Raw genomic sequence first — 11,735 nt, forward strand, 5'->3', positions numbered from 1 at the left:
GATATTCAATAAATTAGAACATGGATCTGATGAGACCAGAGTGTTAGATTAAATATACTTTTTGAAAAGAATACATTTAAACAGGTATTAAAAACACACTTTCATTAAATGTTATTTAATCTGTTAATGTTATAAATGTTATAAATAATGTTGTAAATGTTATTTAGTCTGATGTGATACTTTAACCTGAAATGTCATGCTTTCATTAACCGTTTCATTAACTCATAAAAGCTTAAAAACATCAGTCTGTGTTAATCTACATAATGTGTTTCACTAAATGATGTGACGGTAATTTATGTATACATATATGTAGATATGTACATATATATTAGGTTAAACGAGAACTAAACAAGTTCCCTTTGAACTAAGTTTTATTTGAGAGTCTACTCTATTTTTGAGCTGGTTGATCTAAAGTCGTCATCATGAGGAAGAAGCTCAGAGTCTAATGAGTCGACCAGAGAGAGGAAGAACATGTGACCACTTCCTGACAACACGCAAACACACAAAACCAGACTCGCACACACTCAGCCGGAGTCGGTGAGTCGGAGTCGGTGATGTTTCAGGTGAGAAATGTTCATTTAAACTTTATGATAATGCTATCATCTCTGTATATGGTCTATATAATATCATTTTACTGTTAGTTTATTATATGTCAACCTTTAAATATGTTCTATGAACTTTTTAATCAAGATGATTTATTGTTTCTTTGATATCTGAATTTCCAAAGGAGAAGTTATTGAAGACGAGTCCACAGTTTAAGCTGTTTAAAGTCTACAAAAAGCTTCTTTATTCAGAAATTCAGACTAAGGTTTTAATCAGTTTCATTCAAATCCAGTTAAAAGAATCTAAATGTAGTTGTAAAACTTTGTAAAACTAAGAGGGTTTTATATGGAACGCAGTTTTCTGTTTTGAAAAGTTGAAATCATTCGTAAGAAGGAAGCTGGGTTTATCATTTCTGGGTGCGAACTCTTAGTTGTGTCCTGTTAACACACGTTCACACTTAGTCATACAGATACATGTCGCTTCTGTGTGGTCGGTACATCAGCACCAATAAAAGATCTGCTCTGATAATCGCTGAAAGTTGAGCATCACGGCCAGAAGTTAGAAACACAGCAGCATTAACAAAACTTAGTCCTAAACTCTTCATTTATCCTCCATATTTAAAAATGATTCCTGAAATGTATTTGATTCCCCAGGACTAGGTCCATCAAATATACCCAGAGCTGTCCACATGGGCAGAACCATGACCCCAATATGCTGAGCAGAGAGTTTAACTGACTCCTTTACAGGCAGAGGTTGGTACAACAGGCCTGGAATGAGGCCACAGAGCATCTGGTAGTTGAAGGTCCACATGGCTGGAGTTCAAGAGTGAAACTGTGTGGTGGTTCTAGGGTTCTGGTGATCAGGGCGGAAGTCAGTAGGCGTACTCAGATGTAGGCCAGGGTTTACTGGAGGCGTCGAGGCTGAGCTGGCAGCCGGGATGTGGTGGAGGATCGGTTGAAGTTCCTCGGACAGAGCGCTTCGGTGGTGACCTTGGAGGGACTCGCGTCTTAGCAGGATCCTGCCGTTGTGGAGAAACTTTCCTGACCCAGTTAGGACCCAGTTACTGCAAGGTGCCCCATACCTGTGGCTGAATAAGAAGCTCAGATCATCATTCCTCCACTTCCGTGCATACCATCTCACCAGATGCGTTTAATGACGTCAAACATCGCTCTGCGCTTTGTGGTCAAACATCTGGTCTTAGGTCTCTTCTACTTAAACGACATTGTTCAAGAAACCTTTTTGATCAGTCAGACACAACAACGTTGCCTTCTAGATCCAGTTCACCATTAATGGTATCGGGGGAAAGAAAAGGTCTGAATCATTTTGAAATGCGACTGAACAAAGACTTGATGTCAGACAAGTTTCCTCCCTCAGCCTTTCAATCAATGCTTTTCTAATTGACAGGTCAGGAACATTTTGGGTCTCTTGTGATTTAAAGTGTTTTCCTCTGTAATCTTTCTCTCTACAGGTGATGCTGTCCAGATCAATCATCACCTGCTGCACATAAACCATGTTTCTATCCATTCATGTGCTCAGGATCCACAGCAGTGTGTGTGCATGAAGACATGTCTGACTTGTGGACATTCCCGGCAGCGTCTCCTCCTCCCATCGTCCACCAATCCTCTCGGACACACTCCCTCCCTCCTTTCTCCACCTCCTTATTCAGGAACCATGGAAACCCTTCTATTGCCAAGGTTCCTGTTTAGTTCATCAAAACAGATTTAATATTTCTAAAGCCTTGCTTGCTTCTAAACATCTGTTTTTTCCAGGTGTCCTCGCCTCACGTATATCCGCCCCAGAATACGTCCCCTCACATGGGTCAGGTAACCTCACCGAACGTCAGACTGCAGACCCAGGCTTCGTCCTTTCAGTTCCCCCAGTCCCAGATGACCTCCACTCACCTCACACAGCCTCAGGTCGCCTCCCCGCACCTTTCACCGCAGATGGAGGTATCCCCCTCCCACCTCTTCTACCAGCCCCAGATGACCTCTACTCACCTCCATTCATCCCAGGTCAACTCCTCCTACCACTCCCCTCTCCTCCACAGTCCTCAGGTCAGCTCCCCTCACCTAACTCCACAACCTCAGCACTTCCTGTACAACCAGAACCCGGACCCAGAGTTGGACTACACCGACTGGAACAAGTGTGAGGCGTCCTCCGATCTGTCATGTTATCTCAACGGGAGCGCGTTCTCCTACCAGGTAAGAATCATCATCCTGCTAACCCAGCAGAACCAGCAGTGAGTCTGACAGTTCCCTGATCATCTGTTCCAGAACCAGTCACCCTCCCAGTACCAGTTCAGCACCAGTGAGACGCCACACACGGATGAGGTGGAGCGAACAGTCAAAGCCTATAACACTCCATCGATTCATGCTGGCGGCGTGTTTGATCAGAGCGACCCGGCTGGTCAGGTCCCGCCCACCTGGGACTCCATGTCCCCCACCCTGTCCCAGGTCCAGTGTCCCCCTCTGGGCTCCACCTCTGCAGCCGACGCCATGGGCAGATGGAGCTCCATTGAGATGAGCTCTTCCCCTGCTGAGGACTTCCCCAACAACCAGTACTACCATGAGGGTTACCATGGAAACAACACCCAGCAGCCCTTCTGCAGCCCAACAACCCCAGGTCCAAGTCCTCACTACCCTCCGGCGCCGGCCGTCTCCAGTCCAGGTCCTCAGATGCGGACAGGTTGTCCCAAACAAACATCCAACCCGCTGAGCAGGGACCCCACCGCCACGCTTTCTCCCAGCGACCCCAGCAGCTACTTCCTGTCCTCTGACAGCACCCATCCCCACCAGAGAACCCAGCACCTCCTGCCGGGGCAGAGCGAGGCGGAGGAGGCCGCCGGCAGCCCTGAGACCAGCTTCTCCCCTCTGGACAGAGGCCCGGCCTGTAGCGGTTCTGGTCCGACCCCGGGCCTGTCTGCAGGGCGGAGGTGTAAGGATGAGTGTAGAGGAGGAAGAAGAAGGCCAAGAAAAGGGGCTGAAAGCCAGCCAGACTGGAACTGGGTACATCTTGATGCTGTTTAGCTTAAAATGAATTGAACCAATTCTTTGAGATGTCTAAGTTGTGTTTTCCCTGCTGGTTCCAGGTGAAGCAGCTGCAGCCTTTAAGAGCCACTGGAGTTCTGGACTCCAGGTAGTCTGGTCGTTACTATCTGGTGATCATCAGCGATGTCTCAGATGGAGATGGTTTCATGTTGTGTTTCTGGAAGCAGGTGCCGGCTGCTGTGCACGGTGTGTAACCGCGACTTTAAGAGTCTCCCAGCATTAAACGGACACATGCGCTCCCACAGCGGCTTCAGATCGCCGACACGGCTGAAAAAGGTCGGCACTACGTCTTTCTGGCTCTGTTTGACCAAAGATGTTATAAATGGTTATTTAAACATACTTTAGATGTTCACATTTATGTCCCTAAAGGTAATTGGTAGAATTGCTTAGATTTATAAAGAAAGCCTGCCCTCTAGTGGCCAGAATAAAGAGCAGTTTAAAAAGTTTAGGCTGAACATTTTGACGTTTCTGTCCTTGCTGTCTTTAGGACACCTCTCCTCCCACTCAAAGCCTGGTGTCCATCGTGATGCCCGTCTCAGTGCCGGTCCAAACCAGAGGGATGTCCGGGCAGAAGAAAGGCGTCATGCCCACACCAGCCAGCGGAGGCGCTGTGCTCTACCGCAGCATAATGCATCTGAAGGAGCAGGAAGAGCCTGGATCTACGGGCAGCCGGGTTCAGACGGCTGATCCGGGTCACTACACCCCTCCCCCGATGCTACGCCCCGACAGGCCTGGGCCGGGGCTGTACCGCTCCGTCACCACCAGGAGGCAGCAGAGAGCAGACACCATGCAGCTGCACAGTAAGTCCTGAAAAAAACTGAGGAGTGAGACTGAGTGGGCGACATGTTGGGTTAAAGCTGCAGCTTTAAGACAAGTCTCTGATTGACAGGTTTAGGTGACCCTGTTCCTATGGCAACCGCCTGTCCTCCACCGGAGCCCATAGCAACAGGAGGCATCAAGCCGTACGTGTTCAACTTCTGAAGTCCGTTTTTAGGAATAACGTCCCTTACTAACTGTGAGCTGTTAATCTCAGGCGGATCAACTTTGGGAAGAGCTTCCAGGCTGAGATCCCGTCTCTACGGGACAGAAAATACGCCTGGGCCGACTCCCACAATGCACTGCTGCTGTGGACGCCGTATGACGAGATGGAGCGCCCCGTCGATCAGCAGAGAGGTCAAAGAAATAAAAGCAGCTACAGGACGTTCTTAATTTGGAAATGAATTTAAAACGTTCTTGTTCTGTTGTTGCAGTGGAGGCTCTGCTGATGATGGCCCGGTCCAGTGTGGTACCAGGAGCCCGGGCCGGACCAGAACACGCCCTGCAGCTGCTGGCACAGTGCAAAGGAGACTTCCTGGTAAGGAAAGTTTTCAGAAGGAATTTATTAATATGAGGAGAATCATCAACTGGACTGGTTTTATATCTGAAGAGAACCTTATGGGTCCCATAGAAGAGTAAAACCTTCACCAACAATCATAAAGAGACTGAAGCCATAAGAAACAGAAGGGAAGAAACAAATATACTAAAACAGACACACAAACAGATGGAAATATTAATGTGAAAAGAGCCAAAAAACATCCCAGGGACTCAAAACAGAAATAAATTCAATGAAAATGTGAAAAAAACAACAACAATACAGATGTAGAAATATCCACACAGAGAAAACAAAGAAACCACCAAAAATCAGGACAAAAGAATAAAAAGCAACAGTACTGAATCTCACCTCAAGGACACAAAACAGGAGTAAAAACCAGTAACCAGTAAAAATCCTCCAAAGAGACAAAAACGTAATCAAAAACAGTAAAAATATGTTTTCAACTTCTAGAAAAAATCTCTATAATAAGAAAAAACAGAGATGGGAATGTTTTCCAGTTTAAGTGCCTGCTGGTTGTTAGTTGATATGCTTTTATTTTATTCGTTTCTTCTGTTTGATCTAATCATAATCTGTTCTCTCTGTCAGCTGACGGTAGAGAAGATACTATCAGAACCAGAGACCTCCTCCAACCAGACAGGTCAGTTGGTACCTGTTGATCAGAACCAAGCAGTAATGTCTGAATGAATCCAGAAATACAGCAGGTAGATGTTGCGTTAACATCTGTGTGTGTTGCAGGTGTTCAGTGGAGCGCTGCAGAGAAGAAGCTGTTGGTTAAATCCCTGCAGATCCACCATAAAGATTTCAGCAGCGTTCAGAAAGTGGTGAGTTTGGGGCTCGGTCCGGTTCTGGTCCAATACAAACCAAGATATCTGACTGGTTTTGTGTGCTTTAGGTTCGGTCCAAGTCCCTGTCCGAGTGTGTGGAGTATTATTACCTTTGGAAGAAGAAGCTGAGTCTGGGTGTGAAGACCCCGAATGGGCTGACCGTCAGTCTGCCTGAAGGAAATGTAAGAAACAGGAAGTTTGTCCTGATTGACAGTAGAAACGTTTACAACAGGATGAACAAACACAGTGGAAGCTAGCTACCATGTGGCTAAGCTAACAGAGAACCAAGGTTGGGTCTTCCACTTGATGCAGTAGTTTTCTTCTGCAAAACAGTAGAAAGTCGTTTGAAGTACCAACCACTTAGTCTTTCCTTCTATGTCTCGACTCGTCAGGACTTCCATAGATTTTGGCTTTGAACAGCAAAAATTATTCTAATTTTTTAAAAGTTTGACTCAAAACCTTCCAAGCTTTTGACTTGCAGCTGGTTTCTGTTGGTCTCAGAGTGAAGGTAGGAACTCCAGGTTTGACTTGTCCTTACATCAACAACCATTGATCCTTGGGGACTTTAAAATGGATCCCTTGTCCATTAGTTTGAGTTTGGAACCTGAGTCTTGTGACCTGACAGTGAACTTTGACTAGGCCTTGGATCTTTGGGATCCTGCCCAGCGAACTGACCTTATCTTTTTGACTCTGGGCAGTTGACCTGATTTTGAACTTGGTGGCTTCTTGTGGCGTCTGACTTTGGTAAGCAAGACTTTTGTGGGAGAAATGACACCATGTTACACCTCAGAAATGTTCTAAATGTGTTGTGTCCCCTCAGTTTCTTTCTAGAAGATTAAAGAGTCTTTTTTGAGCCATCCACTCAAACATTCAGAGAGAATCTAGTCTTGCTGTTGCGTCAGTAACATTTAAAATGAAGTTTGAGTTCCCATAAAGTTGATTGGTGCAGCGTTTCAGGTCAGTGAACATAAATGAAACTAGAGGGCTGAGCAAATGAAAACCACTGAAACCAAATTCCTGTTATCACTCCACATAGACTCGTAACAGAAAACACACAACCTCGAACACACACAGGATGCCCACTTCCTGTCAGCGCTGTCAGGCTTTTGAACAAACTGTTACATGACATTTCAAGTAGCCAGCAACTTTCTGAATGCGTGGTCACACCTCAGTTGACTTTATTTCCATTACGCTCATTTAGGTTCCTCCAGCAACTGCGTTCTGCCGTCACCTTCATGTTTCCAGAAACCCTCCAGAATAAACTTGGTGTTTATTCTGTCATTAGTTTTTGTAAATGAAGTTGGAAAAAAAAAAGACAAGCTAATTACAGAAGGAGACTGAGTGGTTGGAGAGCTTTTATAAAATAACTAATCAAGATTATGCTAATATCTGCAACCACTTCCTTTTCTCTTATTTTTGTTTTTCTTTCTTCAGGGTCAAAAAGCGTCAAAATCCCAGAAAACCTCATGAAGCCAGGGAGCATCAGCCTCTTGGGGAACACACTACTTAACAACACAAACCCACACATGTAGATTAAAAAACAGAAAACATGGAAGCCATTTTCTTCCGGGTTTGTTGGTTAATTGTAGTTCATTTAGGGTAATGTGACAATGTTTGAAATGATTACGTCTGTATTTATCCATGAAGCCGTTTAAATGTGCAAAGTCGCTTCACCCTGAAGCCTTAGTTTCATGTCAGTGTCTGTAGCAGCTGATCTATGTGATATATTTCTACACAGCACTGGACTTTCCTGTTGTGACGATTTAATAAAGCAGCCACATGTGAACAAGCTTCTGACTTAAAGTTATTTTCTTCCCTAATCTTCTAAGCTTTCCTTGGTTTCTTCCTCAAGGCCCTCAGGATAAAAATAGCTGTTCTTGTTCCTGCCTGAGTGAAAAATGAAAGACGATACAGTCATACTGTTCAAACAGAAATTTAAACTCAAACCAAGAAGAGATTCAGGAAGAGATTCTGAGTTGATGCTAACGTTTTAATTCTTTGTCAAAGTTCAAGTCAAAAACGAGACAAAGGTAAAAAAAAAAAATCCAGGACAAAAATAACAGATAAAGATTTAATTCATGGTCATCCCATCCAATCAGAAGAGCCAGGTGATTCATTAAGCACATTTTAATGAAAAACCAAACAGAAAAATAAGCTGCATTTTCAATTCAAAATCCCTTTTTACTGCTCAATTATTGAATATTTTTAATCTGTCGTTCATCAGATTGGAGCAAAGTTTAGCTTTTCTGTGTTTCAGGAAGCCCTGATCGTTCATGGACATTAGCATTAGCAACATGTTTAGCATTGAGACGCTATTTTAAGCTTGGATAGTTTTGCTGATAAGCTAACTTCCTTTAGCACAACAATAATCCAATCAGATCAGTTTAGAAACAGAAATTAACCCTCAGTGGGCCTCGAAAAACAACTTTGTCATCCATCATTATTGTTAGTGAATGTAGCTTGTGCACCAGGTTTATGGACCTACCAGAAACACATGAAGAGTAAGATTCCAGCTCGGGGAAATGCAATTAATTGCATTAAAATCAATGTAATTGGGTGCTGTGGTGGTGCAGGGGCAAAGCACAACCCATGTATTGAGGCCTTCGTCCTCATGCCGGTGGTTGCAGGTTCGATTCCCGGCCTGATGACATTTGCCGCATGTCTTCCCCCTCTTTCCTGTCAAACTACTTTCAAATAAAGGCCACTAGAGCCAACAAAACATTTAAATAAAAATAAAATCAATGTAATTAATTAAATGAAATGATGCTTTAAAGTCCCAGCTGTAATTAATTAATAACATTTGAATAAATTGGAGGCAACATCAGTAAATCAAAAGAATCAGCCCGGATGTTCATCCATCATATACAAGAACAAACGTCATGGAAACCAAAACCATGAAGACGCTGGCTGAAAATGAGAAACAAGTTCTGTACCGACCTGGACTGAAAGGAAGAAGCCATGACAGCATGAAAAGTGTATTACTGTGCTGTAAGGTGTTTATGGATGGTCTGGTTTATGAATGATGATACATAAATATATCTGGGAAAGGTCCTGATCCAGATCCAGATCCAGTTTAGGTTGAAGTCACTGGATCCTGTTTCACATCAGAACTGAAACTAACAAGTCCAAGAAAAACTGATCTGTACAACAGCCATCTATTTTTAGGAGGCTTTCAGTTTACTTTCCAGAAATGAAAACCTTCTCAGTTTAGTGGAATGGCTTCATGTCTTTGTTGGTTTTCATGATTTTAGTTATTTTTCTTCAAAGCAAACAACCTGCTAAACATCTGAGTTCCTCTGATTTCCCCAAACTCTCCGCATTCCTCTGTAATCTGATGTTTTCCCGTGTTTCCTGAGTCTGCAGGGAGCTTCAGGCTACTCATAAAGTTTGACTCCTCCTCGTTTCAAAGGTCCTTCAGCCGTAAAACAGGAGCAGGAGGTGAAAGGAGAGGAGCGAGGGATGGGAGCGGAGGAGCAGGAGGAGGCTGCAGCTCCTCTGGAGGCGAAGAAGCAACAGAAAACCTCCAAAGACGTTTACTTCTGCGTCCTTCCAGATAAATACGAACCCCTGATAGAGGAGGGAGAGGAGGAAGACGAAGCAGAGGAGGAGAGGAGAAGGAGAAAGGAGGAGAAGAAAAGAAAGAGGAAGAAGAGGTGCAAGAAGTGTCGGAAGGTAAGATGACCTTTGACCTGGTTGGACATTCTTCTGTCACTTTTCTGTTCAATAAAAACTCTCAGCGTTAATGGCATTAATATAAAAATATATCAATAACAAAAAAAGAAACAAATGTTTGACGTTAAATCTAGTCAAAGTTTTACATGGAAATAATAAAACATGTTCATGAAGAACACAGATGTGTTGAATATTAATATATGAAACATTTACTAAAAGCAAACTTCAGATTTTTCTGCTTGTTGACATTCCAGCGGTCTTTCAGCTGCAGCTGTTAAACATTGACTCTGTTTTGTAGTCCTGACCTTTGACCCCACCTCCCTGAGCAGATAACCAGAGAGTCTCAATCACTGAGAGAGAGATAACATTGTAAAGAAACGTCCCGGTCCAGACCCAGAGGACGCCGTCCAGCGGGACGTTTTGTCCCGTTCTGTTGATCCAGTGGACAGTTTATCACCATAAAACCTTCAATTTTTAGATGCAGTACTGGAAGGAGCCACTAGGTGCCACTATAATCCTCCATATTTGTTCATCTGTGAACTGGTGGAGGCCAGTGGAGCCACCTGTCGTGTTTTTGGACTGTGAGCAGAATCAACCGAACCACGGTGACGACCTGCAGGCGCTGAAAGCTGAACTGGAAACCAGAACCGTTTTCCCACCAGTCCTACTGGACTCAGTGGTTCTGGTTGATGTGAGAGTGGTCTTCACTTCCTCTCTTCTTGTCCTCCTTCCCCTTTCCAGAGGAAGCATAAAAATATAATCGCTATAAAATATGATCGCTTCTGGATCTGAAATCTCCGGACAGATTCTGTCGTTGGTTTGATCTTCAGTTTAAAAGTTGAAACTGGAGAACAGCAAAAGTTTCAGCTGCGGCTGGACGATACGGTTGAAAACTGTATCACAATATGAGCATTTCATATCAGTCTATTGATAATTATTGATTAGTTTTTTTGTGGTGTTGCATTTCCTGTTTTATCAACAGTTCTTAGTCTGTTGGTTTTCAGTTTTAAGCAGTTATGAGGAACGGTGGCAAAACAATAAACTGCTGCTGCACAAGTTACTCAGAAGGTTGTTGCTAGGTAACCACCAGTTGCTCAGCAGGTTGTTGCTAGGTAACCAGAGAGTGAGTGAGTTTGTTGATTCCACCAGCGTTAGCTAGCTGTGAGAGGTTGAGCAGCTAAAGTCTTCCCTCTGCCTACATCTCCCAGAATGCTGTGCGATTCTGGATCAGAATTCAGTGAATATTCCATACATTGAATATTCTATCAGTTGTATTATCTGTTGATATTGATTATATATCTATTGTGTTATATATTGATTTATTGTCCAGTTGTAGTTTCAGCCTAAAGAAAGATCCACTAACCACCTCCTCCTCCTTCTTCTTTTCCTTCTTCTTCTTCTTCTGTGGTGCAGAACATCTGTAAAGCCCTGCGGTACACCTGGCGCATCCTGCTGGCCGGCGTGCAGAGCATGGCGTCTGCCTACTCCACGCCGCTCTCCGCCATGCCCACCGTGGTGATGGAGATGAGGCGACCTGGAGACAGCATGGCATGATGGGACATCTGGAGTTTATCATGGACTTTACTGTGTCTTCTTGTTATATATGAACTGATCCTGAGGAAATGTTTACTGATGTGTTGAATAAAGTCATGATGCAGAACCTGCTCCCTCTCTGATGACACTGAGCTGCTTTAGCCTTTTTTAACCCAACAGACAGATAATCTTCTCTTTCCTTGTACATCACTTCCTCATTTCATGACCCAGTTTTAGACTTCCTCCAAACCTTCTTTCATTTCATCTCCTCACTCTGTATTCTTCCCTCTTTTCAATGTCATACTTTTTCACTCTTTATCTTTTTTTAATCTTCTGGTTTATTTCTCATCAAAAAGGAACTGTAAGATAACTTCTCTTTTCTTCAGTCTTATTTTAAGCTCTTGTTTCCTTTACTTTCTTCCTCCAACTCTTTAACTCAAGCTGTATTTCCTAACATCCTCATTTCCAGTCCGTGGTTACGTCTTCCTGTTGTCTTTGACATGACTTTCTCCAGTTTTACCTTCATTATGGTGAATTTTTAGCATCTTCTCTCTTTGTAAACCCAACCTTAGCGATCACTGGCAGATAAACTTGGATTTACTTGGATCAGAATACAGATCAGTTTGGGGATGTAAACGGTTCTGTTTGGACATTGAGCTTCATCATAGCACGTCCTATCAGTAGCAACTGGGAAATATAGAGATAAAAATAAATTAGAAAAATAAAGACTTCAGCTTATTGAGT

The 11,735-nt window shown here is 43.5% G+C and overlaps 2 protein-coding genes across 12 annotated transcripts in view; one reads left to right on the plus strand and one right to left on the minus strand.

Moving 5' to 3' along the window:
• The window catches only part of LOC103155609 (NACHT, LRR and PYD domains-containing protein 12-like), a 204,212-nt gene that overhangs the window by 30,883 nt on the left and 161,594 nt on the right, over positions 1-11,735 (minus strand). The gene's annotated exons all lie outside the window — the stretch shown is intronic.
• On the plus strand, positions 473-7,576 carry LOC103155612 (transcriptional-regulating factor 1-like). 5 transcript variants are annotated; one of them, XM_007577349.2, is made up of 14 exons: positions 473-563; positions 2,012-2,237; positions 2,313-2,744; positions 2,817-3,548; positions 3,632-3,678; positions 3,755-3,866; positions 4,078-4,390; positions 4,480-4,552; positions 4,624-4,763; positions 4,841-4,944; positions 5,548-5,599; positions 5,698-5,783; positions 5,855-5,968; positions 7,221-7,576. In XM_007577349.2, the coding sequence occupies exons 2-14, from the start codon at positions 2,070-2,072 to the stop codon at positions 7,254-7,256; spliced, it is 2,409 nt and encodes an 802-aa protein (XP_007577411.1). In that variant the 5' UTR covers positions 473-563; positions 2,012-2,069; the 3' UTR covers positions 7,257-7,576. The 5 variants fall into 5 exon arrangements, with proteins under 5 accessions (XP_007577411.1, XP_007577412.1, XP_016519189.1 ...); XM_007577350.2 differs by having other exon boundaries at positions 3,758-3,866; XM_016663703.1 differs by having other exon boundaries at positions 2,817-3,544; positions 3,622-3,678.

This window comes from Poecilia formosa, unplaced genomic scaffold, assembly GCF_000485575.1.
Source record: "Poecilia formosa unplaced genomic scaffold, Poecilia_formosa-5.1.2 Scaffold438, whole genome shotgun sequence".
NCBI lineage: Eukaryota > Metazoa > Chordata > Actinopteri > Cyprinodontiformes > Poeciliidae > Poecilia > Poecilia formosa.